At 40.0% G+C, this 26,634-nt stretch overlaps 1 protein-coding gene across 1 annotated transcript in view; it reads left to right on the top strand.

The window, feature by feature from the left end:
• Positions 1–14,843: 14,843 nt before the first annotated feature.
• The window catches only part of SUCLG2 (succinate-CoA ligase GDP-forming subunit beta), a 115,103-nt gene continuing 103,312 nt past the window's right edge, over positions 14,844–26,634 (top strand). Inside the window, exon 1 of the mRNA XM_040076414.1 lies at positions 14,844–14,954. Within this exon, the coding sequence (XP_039932348.1) occupies positions 14,871–14,954 (84 nt within the window). The 5' untranslated portion in view covers positions 14,844–14,870. The remainder of the gene's footprint in view (positions 14,955–26,634) is intronic.

The following is a 26,634-nucleotide window of genomic DNA, read 5'->3' as shown; positions in this document are numbered from 1 at the left end:
AGCTGGCAGTATTTGTTAGATAAATGGAAGCAAGTGACAATAGACAACAAGCCAGGCTGTCTGGGCAAAGACTTTGTAGTTCTGTATTTTCAGGTGACAGAAAAGCACACCAAGATTTTTAAAGGCTTTTGTTCTCAGAACCACTGACATGTCACTAGGGAATGTCAGCAAATAAAGAAATCACACTTTTTTTATTGCAAAAAGATACATACCACGAAAGAAGGAGAAGAAGGTTGTTATGACAATTCAGTCACTGGTTTACCTAAACTTTTTGAGGCACCAGCAATTGACCATTTCCATCCTGTTGTAGTGCCCAAAATGCATTCTAGGCACAGAACTGTGGCAAGCAGGTTTGACAAAGAATAATATTAGGAGAGCAGAAAGAGTGTTGGTCTGAGACAACCTCATATGAGTTCACTTGAAGAGCAGCACTGGGGTATCATCTCTAAGATGTAACTTTCCTCCCAAATTCACTGATTCCAGAAGTGCCAGAAAACTGGCTTTGCATAACCACTATGAGGAATGAAATGAGGGCAGCTCACAGCCCTCTCCAGAGCAGAAAATACCAATTAAACATTGCATTAATTTAGTGTTCACCAAGAGTTATCTACTTAGCTCCAATCAAATCAGATATATCTGCTCTATATTAGTTGTAAGCTATGTTTTACTGAAAGAGTGACAAAGGTGAATGGGGTACAGTTTTCTTTATATTTTTGTGGCTTACACAAGTATCATCTATGGCTATTTACTCTACCCAGAGTAGATCTGGCTTGTTGCTTCTAAAATGAAACTCTATACTATTCCCCCCCCAGGAAATAAAAAGACCTCTGTGAAATTAAAATCTTGATGCTGTATTATAAAATCAGACATAATGAGACAAGAACCAGCAATGCCTTATCAGCCGATGTCAGGAGCTGAAAAAGAAGTTGAATATTCTCTGAATGAGGCCCCCATGCTTCATTCCAGAGAGACTTTGTGCTTTATTGCAAGGCATTGATAGCAATACCATCAACTCAACTAAAATCAGAACCCAGCAGAATATTGATCTGCAGGATCTGAAAGCACTCTTAAAAACCCTGGCCACCATAATATCAAGCAGGAGCAAACTACAAAATATGTCCATTGCTCCTTAGTACATCTTGCTATCAAATTTTTCCACATCTCAGAAACTTTTTACTGAGCTTATATAGCTTATTGTGGGAGTAATAGAATGAGTGAATAAAATAAAAGTATTCTATCTTCTGTGTCATTGAAATGCAATCAGATTTGCTCAAAGAAAAAGTGCCACACCATCTCCAACCTCAGTGTTAACATTCAGGACTTTCTCCCAGGTTTGCTTATCTGATAAAAAGCCTCTCCACCTGGAGCCTGATATTAATGCATAAATCCCAGAAATGTGTCGAGAAAAGTTCACACTATTCAACTAAAAAAAACATTAAGCAGAACATGAAGGGAGGATAGAATCCTTTCAGGTTAAAATATGGTTTTTATATTTCCTTTGGAAAGAATAACAACAGACCACAGTCTCAAGGGAAATTGTAAATTCCCCACGGAACAAACAAAAGAGCTGAAAACTTTTAGAGATTTAAGATATTTGAATAAAATGGTTTTGCAAATTAAGTATTCAGAACTCCGTTGTTTATTTAGGCCTCAATATTGTAATGATATCAGACTGCAGCATGCAGATAAACAAGCAATGAACTGGAGACCTCTGGTCCTAAATATATCAGCTCCTTCTGCTTGAGTTTAACGACCAGCCCTGGAGCTGAAAGTGGTAACAGCATATCATCTGTGGATTGGGACTTAAGAGGATAGGAAAAGGCACTGACTGCTGGCCAATAAACACTTAATCATGTCCATCCATCTCTCCCAGGGTTTTACTCTGCTGTCCATCACTGCACCATGGGAAAGCCTTCATGTAAAATCAAGTGCAGTGGTGCAATCCCTGGAGGTGTCACAGAAATTCCAGCACTCGTCCTCCTCTGGGTGTTTGCACAGCCAGAACCACAGTCTTTGATTTTAATGAGATTGTTCATGAGTATTGTGTTAAGAAAACTCCCCGTAAACACACAAACATTGAACTATACCTCCAAATATTGGTGCTAACAAAAAGGACCAGACTCAGAAGTTACAGTTTGAACATTTGATGAACAAATGATTTTGTTTCTTACCCTGCTGCACCCCCTTCATCATTTAAAGAAAGGGAATAGACAAATTCACACTCTCAGAAAGGGCTGTCTCATTTCATAGAGGAAGTAGTTTACTGTTTCCCCCATTTACAGCCTTTGTCGGTGCCAATCCCCTATTATTGCTACCATCCTCTTCTGTCATGCTGATACCTGCACTTCATTTTTTAGCACACTCAACACACCAGATCAGTTAGGAATAGATGTTTTTACATATTCATATTCATTCAGTTCCATTTACTACCCCATGCAAGACTAAGGTTCAGTTGTGGTGACTCCAAAACAATATTTAAATACCATTCTGATTTTCTCCAGCATAAAACAAGTCTAACGATACTTCATTTCTCTGATTCTCCAAGTTTTAGTCAATTCCTCAGGAAATTGATAGAAATGCACCTCAGAAAGAATGCAGGCAAATAGATAGGCCCAAAAGTTTTTAGATAAGCTCCCTCTCTTCTCAGTTCACTGAGAGGTGGCAGCAAAGTGCTCCTTTTCTCAGTTTCAGAGCTGCCACAGCTGCAAACGGGTATTTTGTGAACACATGAGTTAAACATCCTCTCGGATGGATGACTGAAAGCTTCATTAACAAGAGCAGATTTTCTTCAAGGGATAAGATTTGTCTCTTTCTATTGGCACATTCGAGGAGCAGATAAACAGGACCAGTGATGTATCAAAAACCCTCATGAGCTGCCCATGAGTGGCATGAGGGCAGGCCAAGGTCAGGGGTAAGGTACCCAAAGGAGAACAGTGCAGCATCACAGGAGCTGCCTTTCACATTCTGACCTGTAAAACAAGGTGTAATGTATGGATGGGTTGGCCAGTGAACCACTCCAGACCTAGGAAGAACCAGCAAAAACCCAGCAATGCTCTGAATATTTTCTGTACATGCTACCATACACTGATATTTATATAGGAGAACTGCAACGGGAGAAAGCATAAGGAATCCAAACTTCCTACTGCCCACTTTGAAAACATGCCAACCCAGAGAGTTGAACAGAAGTGATTTTGCCAATTCCACCTGATTGTACAGTTAAGAATTAAAGTAACACTTCTTTGAATACAGATGTATTTTCCTATTTTTTTTTTTTTTTCTTTTAACATAGACTATTTGATTGTTGCTTTCTTGCCATTCAATGTCCTGAATAAAAATATACTGGACTTAATTGCTAAAGACATCCAGAAGAAAAAAAGGAATGGAATGTCTGTATATTGCCATAAATCTTAGATTTTCATTGGCAATAAAATGCAACACGTGTGCCACTAAGGCCATGGAAAGCTCATAGCTGAGAGGACCAGGAGAATTACTGGGAACAGCTACACACTATACACATTATTTAAAGCACAATCTAATAAAGCCTAATTGGTTGAATAATATCAGATTGAACAACAACTTTAAACTCACTGTCTCCAAACACAAAGCCCATGTTTGCAGTAAACCTCCGAGCAAAAGCTCTCAAACGTAGCTCTAGAGCTTTCAGGCTACTTCATCAAACCATCCCAATAGCCAAGATTTCCATCTCTCATAGATCCTCCTCAGCTCCCAGCACAGAGATAGTTCTGTTATCCTCTGTTATCCTGAGGGAGTCAAAGGATACTGGGAGAAAAAAAGAAAAAAAAAAAAAAAAAAAAAAGGGTTTGAGGTCGCTCCCACTGCAGCATCAGCAAAGGCAGATGGGATTTGCATGCAGGCTGAGTTTGGACAGCCCACAGAGGCTGCAGGTGTGGACACAAAGTGCTCTCTGAGCAGCTGCTGTTCCTAGGGCTGGACACTTCAGGTACCCAGCAGAGATGAACAATGCTCTTTACTGCTGTGCTGAAGCAGAGAGAAGCTTCTTCTTAGCATTCATTTCATTCATTAAAATGCCTCCTCCTAATGAATTATCATATGGGAATTGAAGTCTTACACCTCACAGGTTTAGTTTTGCTTGCTTTATGGCATGTACAATTGTCTGGTTATCATTTTTCTAATAAAATATTTTATGGGTTTCTATTACACCTATTTTCTGAATACTTGCAAGGGCAGCTGACAGGTTACATTATGATTTCCTGGGCACACAAGAATGCCAGATATGGGAGGAGGATTCTTTGCTGGGTTTGTCTCTTAAAACTGCCACTAACCTATAGCAGTATTTTCTCACCCTCCTCTTCCCTCCCTTTGGGAAAAATGATACCTCAAAGGCTCCTAGTTTTATGCAATGCTCTCCAAGCCTCTTCTTCCCCAACTCCACACTCCCAAAATAGAGAGCTACAGCTGCCCCTATTTTCGTCTCTTCTTAAAAAGTTTTTTTAATTTTTTTTTTCTTTACAGTATGTTTCAAAACTGCAGAAGAAATGACAGAAACCAGTGAAAAACTTTACAGCACATCCCCTTCTCCTCCACTTCACACTCTATAATCTCTCTAATTAGAAGGAAAATTGTATTGCTTTTTGTTTTTCTCAGGCTTTCCAGAATAATTTAACTTTCAGCAAAAACCATATCTGGAAATACACTTATGTCCTAAACATAGAAATAAAAATGTTTTAATGAAAGTTAAGTTGCACTCTTACCTACAGCATTCCCTACTGTGAAGGTTACTGTTTAAAAAGTCTGATTATAATGCACCATCTGCTTGGCTTCTTTACACTCACTTTATTCTTTATTGTGTGCTGTAATTAATGAGGCTTTCTGTATTATTACCATAATAGCCGATGTTTTTCTTTATAAATGAGAAGCAATACCTCCCTGATGAAAATTTCAGCTTACTTCAACAAATGAGAGGAACTGCCTTAAGACTGGGTGGCTGTTCAGGTGTCACTGCAGCAGCAGAAGTCTCAGCAGCACTGCAGCCACGGTGCTTTGAAACACCGCGACAATGAAAAGACAGACGAGCTGGATGAAGTCAGGATGGCAGCCTTGTCCGTAAAGGACAGTTGTCATACGTGACTACTGTACACTTTGGCAGATAAGGAAAGAAATGAGGCAAAATAATTGAATATCAATTCTCTCAGTGAGTTTTTGTTTCATCTTTGTTCCATGGCTATGAAGTATATCATGAAGACAACGACATGCTGCTGATGCCTTTTGACTAGGAGGACAATTTCTGTGTGCTCCTGCTGCCTTCTTTGTGTTTTTTGTTTTTTCTTTAAGTTGTAGACTGTCTTATCTTCATGGACAATGATGGAGTTTTTCAGATATACAAACCCAGCATTCTTCACAAAACAAGCAGAAATTGTACAACAAACGGGGCCTCTGGTTTGGTCCGACATAGACGAGGGAGCAAAATGCCACACAACATGAACCAATCCCTGGCTTTCAGTTCCCAGTTCCCATCATAAGCATGATGTCCCAAAAGGTCCTTTTTGTGGTCTTTGACTTTGTCTCTTTTCTTCAACTTTCCATAAACACCTCTCGTTCTGCAGACCACAGTTGTGAACTTGCCATTTAGCATTAGCTAAAGCCTAAGAGAGAATCAGCTGAGGCTGAAATGACCTCTGATAGTTACCTTTGAAACACTTAACAACCTACCTTCAAAAACACATTTCTCCTTCTGCTCATCAAGAAAAATGATTTCTGATGGTCTGTACTCACTGTCCATTCAGGACTGATTTTCTCATTTGGTCGGAATTTTATGGAGCTGATTTTCACTCTCTCAACCTCTTTCAGGTTATTAAGAGAGACCTGTTCAGCCTGACAGCACAGACTCAACAGGGCATGACTGGGCTACATTAACAATTCTATGCAGATTGATCTGTGCTATATGCAGTTAATCTACTCATGCTGGCTAGAAATCCCTGGAATACGAGGTATACTGAAACTTCCTCACCATTTTGAATAAACTGGAGGAAACCTGAGGAATTAGGAAGGGAAGTACTGCAAAATAATGTCACAGAAGCCAGCAGAAGAAAGATCTTAAATAATATTCAGCATATATTTTAACATAAATCTATCAGTAAAGGTCCCCACTAAATATATATACATTTATGCACACATATATATACATGTGTACTGACAAAAAAAATATATGTATATGTATCTTCTCTGCTTTAAATGGTGCAAGAAATATTTGACTTATCACTTCCACTGGCCTCAAAAGAATGAGACACCTCTGCAGGATATAGTGGTGACAAGTTTGCATTAGGCACAGTGCCACTGCTGAAGCCTGTGCTTCTGATGTAAGGCAGCATGAACTGAACTGCTGCTTCCAATGAGAGGTTAAAATAAAAAGTCATTGACATTCTCCAGGAGCTCTGGATAAGAGACGAATCCCTTCCCAAGACTATTCATTGTCTGCTTATTGACTGGCACTCGTATTTTTATGCTGTATCACAAGATCATACTTAGCATTAAAGCTAAGTGATTAATTCATAACTATTACTGCCTAATAAAGTCTTCTCTTCTTCACAGAAGACTGATGTATTTTGCAAATTCCTCAGTTATTTGTTGTTCTGAAGTAATGAATTAATTGCAATAATTTTCTGTTTTATAGGGTGGCAATAGTCGTGCTCTCAGTTGAAACATGGCATGTGTCATACCAGGCATACATTATTGTTTTTCTTTCCTTGTTGGCAATACTAGATGCAATTATTGAATGAAACACGCACAAACTCTTACATGGATATAAATTTCATTGAAATTTGGGGGAGTATTCATTGGCAATATTAAAATTCTTTTGAATTCTTTCAGCTATAAATAAGACTTCATGACTTGAGCATTCCTACATTATGCACTCGCATTAATGTCTGCAGGATGATTAGTAGTGGAGTTCCTCTGTTGCAGAGAACTGAACCATGGGCCATAGACACTGTAATAGCTGTGTTCCCAGAAACCAGCAGAGATAAGGAAGTTTACTCCCAGCATTTATCCCTTCAAACTCTGTTATTTGTTATGAATCCTACTCTGAATTCCATCAAGTAAGCCACATGTAGCCCTGAGTGACAAAGGCATTCATTTCAGTATATAGCTCAACACTCATGATACATGTTAAAAGTTAAGGAAGCTAAATCCAAAGTGAATAATTGGTGACCTGCTCAGGATACTACACTTAAGATGCATGTCACCTCAAACATAAAATTATCACAGCCATTAAATGAGCTGTCCATATAGATTTTCTGTTGTTTCCCTGAATTTTTATTATAGTACATGGGATTTTGATCCTAAATGATTCTCAGAACATATTGCATACCTCCTATGGCACTTGTTAATGAATTGGTCTTCACTGGTTTTCTAAAAAAAAAAAAAAAAGTCTATATTTTCTGAAGCCCAGATTGATACCATAAAAATACCCCTTGGGATGGAATTCTGATTGTAGATTTGCTTGTACGCACTAAAACATTCCCCAGTGTTTTAGAGAAACAAAATCATCAAACCCCATTAATTAAGGACAAACAATATACACAGCAGAAGCTATACCTGACAGTGCTGTATGTAACAGCTAAGCTTGCAAATGCTACTTTAATAAATCAGATGGATACTAGAACTTGTTGCTTAGAGAAACTTTATTCCAATTTCTTTTATGAGGCAGAATGAAAAAGAATTTTTTTTAGGCTCTGCTATAACTAAGCTGGTGGCTAAAGCATTCCCATTTTGATCTTTATAACAAATGAATATTAATTAAAAATATGGTAATTCCTACATACTTTTGTAGAAGCTATTAAAGGAATAGGCCATGGGGAAGTTCTTCTTGATTCCTCCTAGCTCTACTAATAGGAAAAATATCTATATTATGATTTCCCAAAGTATTAAAAACAAATAATGTATATATGTACACACACATAACACTTGAAGGTGAGATAATCTATGTCCATTTCCAGGAGTTTATGAAGATAGTTAGCTGTATGTTGTAATAATCTTCATAAGCAAAACATTTTAGAGTTATTCTGCTTACAGGCTAAAGAAAGTTTTACAGAAATGAAGTCAATAAATGATATGGCTTCTTTTACTGAATAAAATGCCTGTATATAGAAGGCAAGCATGAGGCTTTACCCTTCCTACTCATCTGTTCATATAGATACTGTCCCCTGAGGATACAGACTTTGCTCTCTGCCCATTTTCTCTTTGAATTTCCATAAAATTTGAAAACACCATTCAAAGAGCAAATACTAATGCATCTGATTTACAAACCTCCGTGTAGGGGAGGTGTTGCTTGCAAATACAGTTAGAATTCTGTTAAAGCATTTAGTCTTTATGGTCAGGAAACTATTTACAGTCCACCATGGGTATGATCAGTTCTCAGTCAATTATATTTAATGTTTTCATCAGGTTCCTAAAGGCTCCCTGAGTGTAATTTGAAGGGAACTCAGAAAGACTCACAGTCTGTTTTTTCTACTCTAGGAACTTACATTTTGACTACACTTCCATTTTTGAAGACTTGATACATTAGCTGGTAATTGATACATCAACTAGCAAAAGAGATGCTTGGAAGCACCCCTTGCCAGTCCCACCTGCAGGAAGATTGTTATTTGCTGGTAGTTTTATTCTAAAGGGAACAGATGACAAAAAAAAAAAAAAAAAAAAAAAAAAAAAAAAAAAAAAAAAAAAAAAAATCAGCACAGTCTCCTCTGTGTAATTGCTTTTGTAGGTATTCTCCTTCTTCTCACAGCTGGTCTGAGAGATGACACCATAGGACATAAGAAAATCAGAAACATATGAAAAGAATTTACAAACTTTGGCCTTTTTTATATAGAGGCACTGAGAACTTTTCAAAGCAGTGGTGATGAACCTGCCTGCAGTTGTGACTGGGGACAGCCTGGCTCCATCACCTATAACTGCTTTTGCCACCAGATAAGGTAAAAATATATATTAAAAAAAAAAAAAATCCTCCTTTATTTTACACACTTGTAAATGTTCAAATATGCTGTCTAGACAACAAAGCAGTGAGCATATGCACCAAACACCTTAGTAACTGTTGTCACCCTCCTTTATGTTTAGGCAGTTCAGTTTCCTCTGGTGGTGCATTCAGGTTTTGTTCAAAGCTTTATCACACAGTGCTGCACTTCTTTGTTAGGCTCCTCAGGAAGGTTATGGTTTTTATAAACTTCCACGATCACTGAACCCCTTGCTGGTGTCCAACCAATTGTAATGGAAGTGAAACCTGCCTCTGTGACAAAAGATTTTATTGGAATAGGAAAACACAGCAAGCAATCTACAACATCCACAGAAATAGTAGCCTATGACCCCAAACTAGGTAGCATAGTAAGCTTCTTTTAGATCAATACTTCATTTGGCAGAAAAATCAATTTCCCTGCCTCTGCAACCCATAAAATTCATCAGGAAAAAATTACCCCTCGAATATTAGCAGCCCTTTCACCTTACTGGTTTGGAAATTAATTACAATGGACAATTTCAAAACCTGTAACAGGTTGAGGCAAAAAGGTGTTTTGCAACTTGTGAATTAAAACATGGATTAGCTGTGATGGGAACACCTACAGCTTTCCTGATTTGCCCAGCCTCCCTCTGTTAGGAGCAAACACTGTTTTTTTAGCTACAGCCTTCAAGAGTCTCAAGCAGTAACCAGGTTTCATTCCTGGAAAACGTTCACCTGTTTGCAGCTAACTGTGCAGAACACACAGAACCCCATAAAACAAAGCTTTTTCTATCAGCATCCAAGTAATTTCTCTTACAGCAGTGACATCATGCCCTTATTCTTCCATATGGGAATTGCAGCCCTGCTGGAAAAGACTGGAAGAGCTTTACTGCATGGCTCACATGGAATTCACAGATTCCTACCAGTCAGCATGCTGGATGTGGGGGTTCTAAACTCTTCATCTGGGAACTTTCCTGTACACTCTACAGAGCTTGCTGATAGGAATGCTTCTAAATATAATGGCTTGCTGCTAAATATGTTTTAAAATACAATGTACAGAAGATTATTGATCTATTCAATGCTTTGCTTCATATTTAATAAATCTAATTTCTTTTTAGAATGTTTTTCTACATAATAAACTGTTTCTAAGCAGACACAGCAGAGGCTGTCTTTTCATTACTCTAACCTCCATCCCTTCCCCCAAGTAAATTTAGATTTCGGTTTTTGTTGGTTTTGTTTGTTTGTTTGTTTGTTTGTTTGTTTTTTTAACTGTTAGATATTTCTTTCCTGAATTTAGATTCATTATATTTTTTAGAGAATTCAAAGTCTTTGTAAGGATATAGTGACATCTTATCAAAGAGGTCCAGACTCTGAGAGGTTGTTTTCACTGTATTCCACAGATCAGATCATTACACTTTTTGTATTCACAGTCCCATATCGTCTCTGACAGAAGTTCAATAAAATTGTCTTTCTACCCTCAATATCAGGGTTCTCTGTGTTGTTGGAACTGAGTGTTATAGACCTGCACTCTATCTCTGCTGCAAAACCTGAGCTCCCATCTGTCTCATTATACAGCAGGCCACTGGTAAGAGGTAGCAGTAGCTCTCCTGTAAACTGATGCAGCACTTCTCTTGTTTTCACAGCCTATTAATTTATGTCATAATTCCTGAAAGTTTCGTTTTTACATAGTCAGGTGGCTAGAGATCAAAAAAGGTGGAGCATTATTGTTACCATTGCTATGCCTGGTGTTGCCTCTCTTTCTATAAATATTTTTAAAGTTGGTTACTCCACTACTTTTTCCCTTTATTCCATGTTATTATTTAAAGTTCTCCCTGTTTTAGACACTTCTTTTCAACTTTTCATGTCACAGTTATCACACAGTGCTAAAATGCAGCAGCCTGGCTTCCCACATCATTGAGCAGAAGATGCAAAGGCTGTTTTAAGGCTTCTCTTGGTTCCTTCATTCTGAGCCACATACAAGTTCCACTATGTACAGAGGAGGTGCAGACAATCTGAAAATGAAAATTGCAAACTGATATTTACATACACAGACGGGTGATGCAGCAACACAGAGATCCTATGTTACTGCAGACAGAAAAACCAGGTTGTTTGATCCCACCTAGCCAAAACCACCCCATCCTGCTTCCCTTCCAGGATACCTTCCAGTATATTTCAATGATGTTCTAATGAATGGAAATTTTGTGGCAGTATGCAATGACTGAACTTGGTGACCTAGGAGGCAATTTACAATTCCAATACACTATTTTTCATTCCTTATTTTCATCCTTCTTTTTAGACCCAAACATTGTTATTTTAATTCTTTGTTACCCTTCCTCCACCCATTGGTGTATTTACCACTTACCATATATTTTTCTTTTTGGTTTAACATTTGAACAGAGATAGGGAATGAGCATCATAACCTGGGAGGTGCTTGTGCTTCAGGACTCATACTCTGCAGTGGAACTGTCAGACTCACCCTATGATCTTCTCTCCTGTTCCTCAGCCACCTACAGTGGGATTATTTTAGTGAGTTTGCTGCAGCTTTATTACCCTCACTTGTTATTCTTGAGGATGCTGTGTGTGGAGTATCTTTCAAATAAACTTATTTATTATAAACTTATTCCCTATGAAATCCATGTGAATATGAAGCTCAAGTTCTGTAGTTAACATAAGAACAATTACAAGGCAATGTGCAGATGAGGAAATGCCTTTCAGCCCACTGGTTTCAGTACTCTGAAATGAAACTACAAACTATCAAAACCCAGCTAGAGCAACACATTATAAAATAAAAATCCCAATGGTTTGGGAGGTAATCCACACAGATAAGAAAATGCATATAGAATATCACTGCAAAAATACTTCAAATTGTGCTTTACCTAGGATAAGGTGATTTTTTTTTTTTTTGTCTTTAATTTTTTTCACTTGAACACTATCAACCATTTATCCTTAATGATAACTTCAAAAGAGGTATAAACCTCACACAATGTAATTTTCTAAACTTAATTGAAAAACCATTATTGGTTGCTTTGTATTAAATAGACCACTGCTAAAAACTTAGCTACAATCTAACCTTTTGTGTATCCTGGGGAAGATAGAACAGAAGCACACTCAAATGCTGCATATCCATGAGAAATACAGGGAGGAAATGTCTGGAAGTCTAGAAGCAATGACCTTTTTATCCAGCCTCTACTTTATTTTGCACCTTACTTCCCTCCCCTCCTTATTTGTGAGGATGGTGTGTTGAGACTACTCCTCAGTTGTTCCCAAATTCCTGCATTTCAAGAGTGTTCCCCAACAATTATTCACTACTTGTCCCCCCTCTCACACATCAACACATCTTGTACTCCAGGATCCAAAATTTCTGGCTCTAATTGCTACAGAGACTTGTTTCATCTACATTTTCTTTGGTTCACACATACACAGAAGGAAACTGAATGTGAATGCAATGAATCTCTCTATCTTTTCTCCTCATACTTTAAAGGTCAGGTATGTTCTGTAAAAGAGATACCAAAAAAAAAAAAAACAACAGAAACCCCATGTATTGGTGACTACTCCGCGCTGTGCATTTGCACAGCGGTTTTCCACTAAATCTAAACAATAAAAATATAGTAAAGCAGGTTCTGCATTATTTATATTAAGCACTGCGAATGCTCCTCATAGCATTAAATGATAGCCTTGCATGCAATTCACGAGCATTATCTGAAAGCTCATATACCTGCTATATATATAAACCTAATGCAGACAGCCATAATAGTCTGTATGAATAGGGAACGCTGCGCTTACTGAACCACAGTCATGAAACTAAAAATGAAATTATAGTTCCTCCATCATAATACCTTAGTCAGTATATAATATTCTGAAAGAACAAGCACACAGTAATACCTGGGTTAATACTGGTACCATACATTATTGCTCAATGCTATCAAAAATAGCACCTCCAGATTCTTTATTGAAACATATTACATTACTTAAATTGTCATGACAAAGACAAAAGTGTTCAATTTCAGACTTTTCTAGCACCTCAGTTTTTATGAAATTGCAGATTTTTTTCCTCTATTAGACATATAATTTATTTGCTGATTAAATTCCAATAAAAGAGTTGTTCAGTCCTGATTTTTTAAAAAACACATTTGGGAGTGTAAGTTCTAAGCCCCAACAGGAGCACTTTCCTTTGTTCCCGCTCATATCCTGGACTGGAAGATGGGGATTTAAGTGTTTATCCAACTATTTCATCATAAACCACTGAATAAATAATGTTCAGCATAAACAATGCCTCCATATAATGTCAACTCTGCATGCTTCAATATAGGTGAATTTAATATGAACTGCTGTAAAATTGTAAGGGTATCACAGCCACCGCTCAGTTTTAGTATAGGGTTTGGTTTTGTTTTTAACCATGATTGTAAATGGACAATTCGTGTGAGATATTTGGTTAATTCTCTGTCACTCATAGGTGGATTATCCAAAGTGTGCACCAGAGAGAAACAGATAAGGAACATAGTGACCGTATCTGCAAAGAGCAGGCCACCTGACTGTTGAGTTTGCTTGAGACTGTAGACATGATACACCCGTGTCTACAGGTCATTCCTGATGCATGGAACAATCTGTGCTAATCTGGCTTCTGGGACTCTTTCATGAAACCTCTGCTCCGATTGTGAACTCACGTCAGATTTTAAGCCCACAAGATGCACATAAATTTACCGGGGCTCTGCTCTTCTGCTCCATCCCCCAAGTGGGACTGAGTTTGGCTTCTCAGGTTTGGCATTAACTCAGGCTTCACAGAATCATTTAGGTTGGAAGAGACCACTGAGATATTCAAGTCCAACCTGTGACCAATCACCACATTGTCAAATAGACCACAGCATCAAGTGCCACATCCAGTCTTTTGTTAAAAACCTCCAGGGCTGGTGACTCTACCACCACTGATTCCAATGCCTGACAACCCTCTCTGTGAAAAAATTCCTCCTGATGTTCAACCTGACATTGACATATTTTAGGGGTGGATGAAGAACAGAGGTGTTTTGTGGAGTTCAGATTAAAGTGCCTATGAAGAGTCAGCTGGATCCCAGCAGGCCTTATTAGTGTTTATTAGCTTGGGTTAATTTGATTATTTCCTAATAAAAACCAAAAGACCTTTTAGTCATTAAAAAAAGAAGTCAGAGGAACCTCCAGCAGTTCAAGGCTGGCACCTCAGACTTCCCAGCCCCTCCACTCATCGCAGCCCCACATGTCCCCAGGTGCTGCCTTCTCCACAGAGCCCTTTCCTGCTCTGGTCACAGCACCGGGTCCCAGTGCCAAACCCGGCCGTGCCGGGCACACTCATCCCAAACACTTTCATGGGAACACCGAATGGGTCGGGCTGGAAGGGACCACAGTGGCTCCTCTGGTCCAAGCTCCCTGCTCAAGCCGAGTGACCCCAGAGCACAGGGCACAGGACCGTGTCCAGACAGCTCTGGAGCATCCCCAGCAAAGGAGACTCCACACTCTCTCTGGGCAATCTGTTCCTGTGATCGGTCAGTGCACAGCCAGGAGGTTCTTCATGTTCAGGCAGAACTTCCCGGGGTCATCAGTTTCTGTCAATTTCCTCTTTCTCCTATCGCTGCACACCACCCAGCAGAGCCCGCTCCATCTTCCTGAAACCTTAACACAGTTATTAACCAAGTCCCCACTCAGTCGTCTCTTCTCGAGGCTGAGCAGGCACAACTCCCTCGGCCTCTCCCCGTCAGAGAGCTACCGCAGCTTGCCCCACACGGGCGTGTGGCGCTCCCCTGGGTGCCGACCCCCGTGCCCGGCCTCCCGCAGCCCCTCAGGGCGCTCCCCGCTCCCGGGGCCCGCCCGGCCCCCTCCGCCTCCGCCGGGGCTTCCGCCCGGGGCTCGGGGCAGGGCGGGGACAGCGGATAAGATGGCGGCGCCCTTGGCCGGGCATGCGGGGGTCGTGCTGCGGGACCTGGCGCTGCGATCCGCCCGCCTGCGGGGCGAATTCCCGGTGAGTGAGCGAGCCCGGCCCCGCTCCCCGCCGTCCGCGCCGCCGGCAGCCTCCGCCCCGCTCGCTGCGCCCGCCCGAGCCCCGCGGCCGGCGCGGCTCCGCTCCGCTCGCAGCCTCCCCGCGCCGTGCCTGGCAGCGGGAGGGAGCTTTCCTCTCCCGCCGGCTGCGGATGCTCGGGCTGGAGGATGCGTCCAACCTGCAGCCCCGGCGCTTGCGGGATCGGGCCGAAGCTCTGCCGGCTCAGGGCTGGGCAGGCCAAAGCTGACCGGGAACTGCCGCTCCGAGCGCCTCGCTGCCCCCACACCTAAGAGAACTCTGAAATGTTTCAGTAGCAGAGCTGGGTGACGCTGTGCACGAAGCGGTCCCGTCTCTCTGAACACGTTCCGGGTGGCAGCATCGCGTTGGTTTGGCTCAGCGCGGCTGGCTGAGGTCAGGCTAGGGTGAAGATGCCTGGTTGCGCTCTCCTGGGGAAATCCATTCTAGCTCAGGCTTCCCGGGGGTCCCGAACCTCAGCAGAGTGACGGGAAGGAGTAGATGAGCACCTTGGAAGGGTTCAGGGGCTCTCTTGAGGTGTAGCAGTTCATTATTGCCCTCGACAAGCAGCCATGCTCAGGTAGAGTGAGATAACGCACATTTTGGACAGCCCTCATGCCTTTGGCAACCAACTCTCTTATTTTACCTTTTCATCATGAGCAGCTGCATGAGAATCTTTTTTTGGTCTACACTTATGAGTATAAGCGTTTTCCCCAAAGCAAAAGCCCCTGGAGCAAACAAAGCATGTTTGTGTCTGGTTCTCCGCCTCTGCTGGGAATGCTCCTGGCTGCAGGTGCGGGGCTGTGGGGTAAAGGGTGGTGTTGGTGCTGAGCTTGTGTTGCACAACTGCTGCTGTGTGGTTTATCTTTTGACCTGAAGGAAGTTACCCACCTCGGTTGTAAATCTGCAATCTTCTGTGCCCGACTTTCCTGTTTGAATGCTGGGTACAGTATTTGAGAACTCAGTGCAATTGATTTGTCAGTTTAGCGTTCGTCCATTTCATGTATACGCTCGTAAACAGGGAGACTGTTTATGTGTCGATATACACACACAGTGATATCTATATACATGCATTTATCTGTATGTATACAGATTTAATCTCATCAGCGTGGATGAGCAATGCTGTCAGTCACAGCAGCAGATGTGGATGGCGAGGATGGATTGTACGGCTGATTTGGATGTTTGGGGAGTATGCCTTGTATGGTTGAAGATGTGTTCTTGCCATCAAGGCTTAGGTGAGTTTGATCCTACAATAAGGAATTCAGAGGTAACATGAAAGGATGTGATACATAAGGATTGGAAAGGCTGAAGTATGGAGCATTCTCTGGAAAGAGTCATCTCGGCATGAACTTAGAAGATGTTCTGGTTGAGTTGCTTTGGTTGGTTTCAACCCTGTCTTTATCTGGTGCTGCAGTGGGGATTTGAGATACCGGTGGAAATCAGGAACTCATGCTTTATTCTGTCAAAGCGTGGAGGCACCCATGCTCCAAAGCAAGGAGCATCTCTCAAAGCACGGAGGCACCCTGTAAATTACCCCACTGAAATAATTTGGTATCAGCTCAGATTCTCCAGAGTATTCTTAGGATATCAAGGTGGCCCACTTTAAAAAAAAGCACCTTTTTTGTGCATTATTTTTGAACTAGAGATGTTGAACTTGTATTATAAATCACATTTTGTTATTCCGTTTCTGAACTCTGGCAGATACTGAGAGCATCTCCTGAGATCTGTGCTTTCCAAGTAGGCTATTTTCAAGAACCATGTCAATACTGTATAACAACAAATCAAGTTCTTAATTTCAAAGCAAACCACTTTCCTTTATAAAGGTCTGCAATTTTGCAATGCTGCATTATAGAATTCCCATCTAAACAGTCTCTTAATCTTCCACTGTCTCAGACTTTAAGCTACAAATAAGTTTATCAGCCAGAGTCTGGATTTCTGTGCTACAAAATAGGATAAAGGTTCTGAGAGTAAGAGCCCTTCCATTGAAAGGTTTTCTCATTTGTATCATTCAGTCTGTTGCTCAGATGAGAAGTTGCACTGTTACTTTATTTAGCATAAACCACCAAAACCTGTCCTCAAAGCCCATCACAGTGTTTCTTTCACAGATGAGGGTCTTCCATATGGTGCAAATGTGTTCAAGAAATACCAGTGTTAAACTTCATTGTTTTGGTAACCCTGTGTGAGATTTAGAATCTTTCCCTGTTACCCTTAGGTCTTACTGTTGGAGTGGTGTTTCTGCACTTTGTAGCAAAATTTCTTATTATTTCAAAACCGTAGCTGTGAAATTTGTCATTGTAATCTGCACACACTTTCCTGTGTAGCTTCATTTTAGGGGTGGAGTAAATGCTAGTTGATCCTATCACATGAAATTATTTCATCATCCTTTTTGCTTTCCCTTTGCTTTTTTTATAACTGTTAAACATTTTTTGACTCCTTTTGCTTGGTAGATTCAATTCTTTGTGCCGCTGGAGGTTTAAATCTGACCGAATTTTTCAAGATAAAAGATAGATTTGAGTTGTGTGCAGTGCATGTGGACAGGAGCACTCAGGCCTGCTCTTGCTGGAGCAATATTTGTAAAGAGCTGTGACAAACGCTCCGGGGACCACTAGGCAGCAGAATTCAATCTTGTTGGCTGGCAACAAATAGGCTCCATTGAAGGCTGTTTATTTGAATGGGAGTTGGATTGGGCCCTTTGGGAGAATGCTGTGTTTTCAAAATAGCTTCAGATGCAGTGAAATTCAGCGATGAATATAAATGAGGAACAATTAAATCAGAATCATTAAAAAAAAAAAAAAAAAAAAAAAAAAAAGCGCTTAAGGTAACTCTCCGATATTCTAATAGAGTGAGCAGGTTGGTTGGTGCATTATGAGCCCTATCCCAGCCTTCAAAGTGGGCCTCCGTCCTGCCAGAACACATTAGATTTCACATGTTGAAAATAGTAAAAGAAAGAAAGAAAAAAAAAAAGGAGGAGGGGAAGATGTAATTAAACAATATTTCTGTTAAAAAATCTGCTGGAATCTATAGATGTTACAAAATAGGGAACTGCAAGGTTGCTCACTGCAGATGCCTTTGGTTCCTAGACTTGTATTTCTATAAAACCTCATTAATGTTGAACAGAGAAACTTATGCCTTTTCTAAGAAATTACCAGCTGTGGTAGCTGATCTTCCATGCAACACAAAACATTACTGAAAAAAAAACCAAAACCCTTCAATTCATGGCTTCAGAAGCTACTTTAATGTTGAATCCTTCTTTTTTTCTTAGTTTTCTTTGGTGCTCTTGAAAATTTCTTTGGGCTGCTTCTCTATTTGGCTTTTCCTGGTTGGCAGTTTTGCTATATTTTCAAGGTTTTACATTTTTAGGCAGGAAATACATGAGCCTACAGACTTTGACAAACCGCTTTTTCTACAGGCACCTCATCCAAATGACAGGAAAGCCCTCTTCAAAACTCCAGACAAAACTGAAATGCCAAAGTGGAGCAGATGTTTGGCCCACTCCTCCCCGGCAGTTCCATTAAACACACGGTTATTGAATCCTATTTTGAGATGAAAGAAGGAAATGAAAACATAAATATAACCTCAGACTGTGGGTTTTTTTTTTTTCCCAGTTAGTTTTATGCTAGTGGAGCTTCTACCCTGGGAGCAATCTGGCTCTGACACAGATATTCACAGCTCTGTCTTGAAGTAGAAAAGCTGCACTTTGCTGCATTGATTTCCCTTCCTTTGTACCTCATGGAGGTATGCATAATCAGGAGATAGGGCTAATTAGCTAAGAAGAGACTGCCATCATGAATGACATTGGATGGAGACCACACCTGTGGTCTTAAACCTGGCTCTGGATGAATAAATCCTTCTTCCTGACCCTCCATCTGAACTCCCAACCAATTTACCCAGAGACTCCTTACATTCCTTGGGTATGTGTAGGATTGGTCAAAGTTCTTTTATCTAAAAGCAAGTGGTTTCTTTTCATTGATCTGCCTCCTAAGGCACTAGATAAAGTGTCAATAGACAAACTGTGTCTTCTTTACAGTTACCTTAAATGATTGTTTCCTCCTGTTTTTCTCTGGAAATGTCAGTGTGTGTGGTAATTTTCCTTTTATTTTTTTTTAAGTCGCCTTTCATTTGGTCTGTCTGGCTGATGACTGTCTGCAGGGATTTTATCTGAAATGTGTGAAGCTACTGAGATTCTTTTGGGAATACAGAGAAGTGAGATGAAGGTTTAGACACAGTTGGGGTATAGTTGTTTCTCAGAAGTAGTTAATTTCTCTGCTATTTTATCCTTTCTCTTGTTTGGAAGGTTCATTTTCACAAAAATGGGCAATATCCTCGTTTAGTGCATAGAGATGAGGTTGTCTCCCTCCCTGTTTTGGGGACTCACTCCAAGATGATTTAACCTCAGCTGATATTTTATTGTTGGCCACACCTGTAGTGAGCAGCTCAGCTCACTATTGCCTTGGCCAGTCCAATTTTTCTGTGCATATTTGTGGCTGTGACTGTCATCTACAGCTTTGAGTGTATACTGTGAGGGTTTTCTCCAGAAAATTTCCTCCTCTATTACTCCAAAAGCAGTTTCTAACCATCTGTGACTCAGCTTACTTCTTCCCTGGCACTTCAATAAAACACAGGACAGAGAAGTCATATTACCTGTCCAACTGCATATGACAGTAACTTTGGAACTGGTAATTAAACATTGATCCATGATTAGTAGCTGGCTCTTGATTTTATTTTAACTAGGTTACAGCAGGAGTGGGTATGAAACAAATAGAAATTAAGATTGACTGTTGTGAAAAATACCTTAATAGTGGAGTTATGCTGTGCTGCTGAATTCTTTGTAGCACAAGTGAGACTTAAAACAGATTCTAAACTGCAAGCTGAAGCCATCCTTTAATGTGGCAATGAAAATGAAAACCCTAGGTTGGCGTTTTGTTTGTTTGTGACATTATGCTGATGGTGATGTTTTTGTATAATTAGTGGCTAAATGTTAACTGTGAAAGAATTTAAAGACTTGCTATATTTCCACTTACTTGTTGGAACATCTTTTTTAATTCTTCAGTCAACAATTTATACAGATAGCTCAAAAAATATTCAATAAATACAAGTTTTGTTTTGTTTAAAATTTGCTGCTTTGAGCAGATTTACCCGTGAGCTTTTTTTCTTCCCGTGCTCTCTCTGGTCTCTTTCTAATTGCTTGTGGCTTTCCCTAAACTATAAGTGTCTGTATCCCAAAATTGAATTAAATTTTGTTTCTGTGATGATCTGAGAGTTTATAAGCTTTGACTCCAAAATCGTAAAACTCTAGGAGCTCACAAGCCCATTGGGCTTGAATGTGGGTGGGGATATTTAACTCCAAGACTCTTTCATTTGAGAAAAGACTTTCTAAGATATTTTGTGATACATTAGTATTAATTTGTGCTTACTTACCTTGCTCATGGGTAGCACTTGGTGACAGATCAGTTTCTCTCTACCCTGTTTGTCTTTAATTTGTGTGTCATAGAATCACAGTCTGGGTTGGAGTCTGAGCGAAGTAAGCTGTGAGAAACAGCCTCAGTTTGTGTCAGGAGGAGAGAGAATTGCTTGTTCTGTAGTTTACCTTTGATGTCTTAACTCTTGTCCACCTAAATTCTTCATGAGATGCAAAAGTTCGGTAAGAATTGTCAGGAGGGATGAAAAATTAAGCGAGATATTTGATAGTATTTGGTAGGTTTGCCTGCTTGTCCGAGACTTTTGACTGAAAAATACAAAACCGCAAATTAAAAACCAGACACAGATTACTAATGGAACACTTCATCGTCTTTTGAGATCTTCCTCTGAAGGATCTGTGGACAAAAGGACAGTTTCATTTGACATCTGCTAATTTCATGGGAGCCTAGAAAGCAGTTACTGCCTTGTGTAATAATAATAAAAAAAAAGTGTTCATAGAGAGAATTGGTATAAAAATGTCAGAGAAATTCCAATTATTGGAGTTCTGTGCGCCAATTGTACATAACACTGATGGGTAGAACAAAACATAGTTATTAATGATAATTAAAGATGAAAAGCCCATTAAAAGGAACCTTTTTATTGTCAAGATAGTACTTGCTAAGGTCTGAAGATGGCATGGAAATGTATTTTCCCTTAAATTTTCTATCGTCTTCAATTCTGTCACTCCAAACACACTGGAAACAGTGAATCTCTTTAATTGAATTCTTTCATGCAGAGTTTCAGTCTAGATTTGTTTTTCAGTTAAATGGCTCCGATTAAAATAGTCCGAAGTAATGCCGTAAATTTTGGAAGTGGAGGAACAGATATTTAGAGCTTGCTTTTCAAGATGATGCGAGATGATTTAACAGGAGTCCAGAGCAGCTGGAGTGCTGGAGCTCCATCCAGGGAGGGTTGATGACCCAGCTGAGAACCCGCAGGTCAGGATTTGTGGGCACACCGACATCACTGACAGGGTTACTGTGCATTTCTGCTGCAGGCACCTCGATCAGCGAGAACCAGGTGGAGCTGCAGACGGCTGAGGAAGCTCAGTCAGCAGGTCCTGGTCCTCACCAAGGACTTCATTCCCTCCAGGTTCTGCTGGAGTGACAGCACCGCAGGGAACGCATAATCAGGAGTTCCAGGAGGTTTCTGGAGAGTGATAACATCTTCCAAATGCAGATGTCTGAGGAGCTGACAACAGGAGAAACTACTGAACCTCACATGGAGCGAGAACTGGGCAGGGCCCTGGGAGCTCCCTCTGGGGAAAAGCTGAGGGAAGAACAGTGGCTGTTGTTTATTTCTGGTGTTGTTTATTTCTGGATACAGCATGGGCTGCAGTAAGACACAAGGAACAAGGCTGGGCATAGTCCCAGTTTCCTTAACCAGTGGAGTAATGCCATCATCCTTTGGGCTTGGAAGTGCTGTTCACTGGATTAAAGTTTACCTTACAGTCAGAAATGTAGAAATCTGCTTTAAGGTCAGAGTCTCTGAGGATGATGAAATGATGCTTCTTGTAGTGTCCTAAGCTTGCTTTGAGATTTGAGAATGGCAGCAGAATGAATTTATATAATTAGGTATAAACAGTGGAGAAATATTAATAAAGAAATTACCTGCAAAGGAAGGAAAAATATTCTTAATGTTTGGCTTCCTATTAAAGGCTGACTTTCACTGATTATTTTGGGCAATTTCTGATTTCTCCCCAGCTCTGCCCAAGTAGCCGAAGTCTTTCTGCCTCTTGAATCTTTGTTTCTTAGAGTTTGCCTCATGTCAGCCTAGGTCAAATGATCTAATTAAAACCAATGCCTATTAACAATAAAGGGTGTGAAGCATTCAGATTGAAACAAAAAATGGGTACCAGTCTTTTCTTGCTGCTTCTAGGAAAGAAATTGGTACAGATTATTTTGGACTGGTATAATAAACCAGATATTACTTAGACAAGCAGTGAAACTGTTTCTGTAGATACTTTCCTATATTTCTTTTTTTTTTTTACTACCATGGGCATTTGCATTTTTGTTGCTTGGAGGTGTTATGTTGCTTAGTGCTCAAAGTCATATTCTGTGATGACATAGTCGGGTAGTTGGAAATTATCATGATTTGGCTTCAATATTAAAGAACTGGAACAAAAAACCTGTGATTATGTTTCATATTTCATTCTCTGTGATGAAAAATGGAGCTCAAACTGTCTAAATTGGCATTTTATCGGTGTTTTTCTTGAAATACCAGCGACTTTTAACACTTGAAAAAGCATTCTTCCAGGGTATGGTAGGCGTGAAACACTTCTTTGATAGATATGATTACTTGAGATATGAATACAGAAACATTTCTGTTCACCTTATTGAATATGCTTTGAGTTTTGTAATAATTTAAGAAGCAGAATTTGCATGCAGGAAAGGAACAAATTGATAGCGGCTACCTTGTCTCATGTTTGGTGGTACAAGAGTTTTAGAATTATTTTTTCCTGTCAATGTTTACTATTTAGGGCATTTCTTCATAGTTGCATAAAAATATCATTTTAATCTTGTAGAAAATTAGGAACTTAAACACTTTTTAAAGGTCAGAACAAAGATACAAAATTTCCCCTCAAGATACTTAAAATAAAAGAATATTTCTGATTTATATGGAGAGGATGGCTTATTTCACTTCTTGAATGTGTTGTGCATATGACCAACAATCTTCTTTCATTTGCCAAGGCAAGGGCTGTGTTACAGTATTTTCTGCAACTGATTATGCAGTTGTATATGGTAGTGAGTTTATTTTCATCAGATACTTCAAAGCCTTACTTTTTAGGTCAGGAAAGTATGCTTCTCTTAAAGCTTTGAAGTTCAAAATAAGCAAAATGAACATAATTTGACTAAAATTAATTACTAATGCAAAGCAGAACTTCTGATGGTGAGAACATTGACAAAAGCAGAAATTGAATCTGGGAATTCATGTTCTTCCTTTACCCAAGCAAAGGCTCTGAAAATCTATTCCAGAGGTGTAAAACTTCTGTAGATACTTTTGCTCTTCCGACACATGTGGATGTACAATAAGGAATTTTAATACTTTTTTTACTAGGCTGAAACTTGGTTTAAAAATGCTAGGAAAAATATTTTGTCAGCAATTTCTGCAGCGAGGGCGGGGGGACATCGTTTGGCCCTTTGAGTGGACTGGCATCTGGGTGTTTGGGCAGCCAGCTTTGTTTTGTGACATCCTGTTTGTGATGTGACCTTCTGCATGTTGTTTGAACCAGACAGTTTTCACGTTATCCCACAGAATAAAGAACCTGCCATTCAAGGTTTTTGGAAGCTGCTGATGGTTCGCTGTTCAGATGAAGGTTCATGGGTTGGGGTGTGCTCCGCCCTGCTCAGGTAGCCTGTCCACACTAACCAAAATTCATCCCAGAATTTCTCAGGGTCACAAGTGTGCTGTCACTTAATTTGCAGACATTTTATTTTACTGATCACATATAAAGAGAGTCCTGAATACTCCCCTGAGTGGGCAGTAGGATGCAGTCAGGGATTTGGTGATGTCCTGCTTTATTAGGAGGTCAGTCTGTAGCAGCCTGACTGAAACAGCTGCTGAACAAGGTGTGGGAAATGGAGAAGAGAGGTCAGGGTCTTACTGTTGAAGAGGACACTCTTCCCACCCTCTCCTCTTTTACTTTTGAGGACTGTAGTCCTCACAAACCCATACATGCAGACACCTAGAAGTATCGTTCAGGTGGTGGCTGCTAGGATCTGCCTTGTAGAGCACGAGGATGTGAGCTTATATTCTGGTTTTGTGAGATAAGGAGAACAAGAATGACAGAAGAAACTCAAATCTGCATGTTCCTGGAAGTTTACAATGGAGCTTAGTACGTAGGAGAATGTATTTACAGAATAGCTGTCAAAATCCCTGAGTGTAAGCAAGCTGTAAATGAGTCTGTAAAGTGTAATCATTACTGGAGACTTCAGATCTGCAATGAGTGAAGGACTCGCTGCAAGTTCATTCTTGTGTCTGCTTCCTTGCAGAAGGATAAATCAGAAAGCTGAGTTTGTACATATTGGGAGAGAATTGTGTAGTTTCATTTGTGTTTTCTGCAGCTAATGACCTGACTGAGCCGTGCAGTGGAAGAACATCGCACCACGCTCCATCATGTCCAGGAGTGGGCAGAGGTAAAGCTTGGGATCAATCAGTTTGCAATCAGACTGATTATGGAAGGACAAGGAGGAGTACAGGATCAAGTCAAAAGATCATGGTAGGGCAGGCATTCAGGAACCCTTGAATAAAAGGGTTTCTTGCAGTAGACAGCGAGCAGGAACGTTCAGGAGAACTGGTAAGGAAGTCATTACATTCATTTTGTTAATGCAGTCAGGATTTTCAGTCCCACTTCCACCCTGAGTACATTTACTGTCCTTACCATTTCATCTACAATACTGTGAAACATACAAGACATAACTGAGATGTTTCTAAAACTTTATGGGGTTTATGTGCCTATTGCTATGGTTTTGTTGAAAGGGAAAGGTTCATGAATAGATACTGTTCTGGTTTTTTAATCCAATCTATATGGTTTTCTAATCTAAATTTCAGAATTGTGAAAGAGATGAGTGCTGCCTTCTGAAATCCTCTTCTGTTTCCGTGAAATTTGTTAAAGCACAGCAAAATTGAAAATTGTACTGTTTTCTGTTGGAGCCACTGTGGAAAGATTTAGATGGTGGGCTTTAATGAAACAAAGCAAAGAAAGCCTTACCAGCATCCAGCCACTTCAGAAATTATGGACACACTCCTCATGTTCCTCTTTACCAGCGAGGGATTCCACCATTGAGAGAGGAAAGGAAGCACTGAGTCAAAAATAACGAGGAATGTTGAAGTATCATTATATGTTTCCTAATAAATATTGATTGATATGTCATTGCATTTTAATACATCTTTTAGTGGAAGGGAACATTGTTTTAAAGGTAGAAGAGGTAAATCCTCATCAATATTTAATATATTTATTAATGAGTTAATTTTGAGTCACTGGATAGTGAATGGAATGTTTAACACCCCCACACCCCCCCAGTAATGGTGGAATTTTAATTTTAATGTGAAAAAAAATTAATAGAGGCACATATTTTTAGATTCAATTATCTTGGAATATTCAGCTAGTGAATGAGTTTTGGGAGGTTTCTCCCACTTCAGTGAGCGGATTGGGGGAGAGTGAGGGAGTTTGATTCATGACTTGACTTTGGGGTCAAATCCAGTAGGCTTATTTCTTTAGTTAAATCATTCACTTTCCCAGGTTAATTTTAACATTCTGGGTAGGCTGTTCAGGTTGAGGATGAAACTGTTCTTTTTATAATTGTTTTCTGCAGGATCTTGCTACTTTGAACTGTCCTGTATTACAAAAAATGTCAAACCTTCCTACTCTGCCTAAAAGTGCTCCCTGCTGCTGTCCCTTGTGTTTGACTCTATTTTCTTCTTAAAAAGCAGAAATGTGGCTTATTTGGCTGTATCACATAGAGGATATTTTATAGGTGTTTGTTTGATAGAAATTTCTGTTCATTTCTGTGGTATTATTGGAATGAAACTCCTTTGGTAAAACTGAAATTCAAAAGAGAACTTAATATTGTTTCTCATTTAAATTGTGTATGAATAAATGATTACAAATTGACAGATACTGCTTCTAGTGATTCCTTTCTTGAGTGAAAAACCAATTTCTATTTCCTTCTTAATTTGGGAACTTAAAATTATTTAGAGAGAAAAAGAGAAACTAGATGCAGCCCCAACACAAGCAAAACGAGCTACGAATTGAAAATTTAATTACTGCTTTTGTTTCCAGGGCCATGTTGCATTGCACAAAATCTGCAGATGAGCCAGCTTTTGCATAGGATTTATTAGTAACAGAAGTACTGCAGGTGGTTGTGTGGGAAATGCAAAGTTCTCCAGTATCCCTGCTGGGAATCCCTCAGTCCTGGGGCTCAGAGCATCCCCTGGACAGTTTCTGTCCTGGTTCACGCGTGCCTGTGCAGGGGTTTGTAGAGCTCTGGCATTGCACACCAGGTGGGCACTGTCCCTCACCTGTGTCCAGGAGCATCCAAATCCCTTGGGGTGAATTCCCAGGTGTAGTGATGCCTTAGGGGTTTAGCTTTTCTATTTTTCACATTTCTGTAATCCTGCAGTTCTTTAGGGTATAACTCTAAACTCCATATACAGTGTTAGCTGCTGCTCTCCCATTCCTCTAGAAATG

The sequence above is a fragment of the Hirundo rustica genome, chromosome 12, assembly GCF_015227805.2.
Source record: "Hirundo rustica isolate bHirRus1 chromosome 12, bHirRus1.pri.v3, whole genome shotgun sequence".
In the NCBI taxonomy this organism is placed as follows: Eukaryota; Metazoa; Chordata; class Aves; order Passeriformes; family Hirundinidae; genus Hirundo; species Hirundo rustica.
This window is presented reverse-complemented; position numbering and strand designations above follow the sequence as displayed.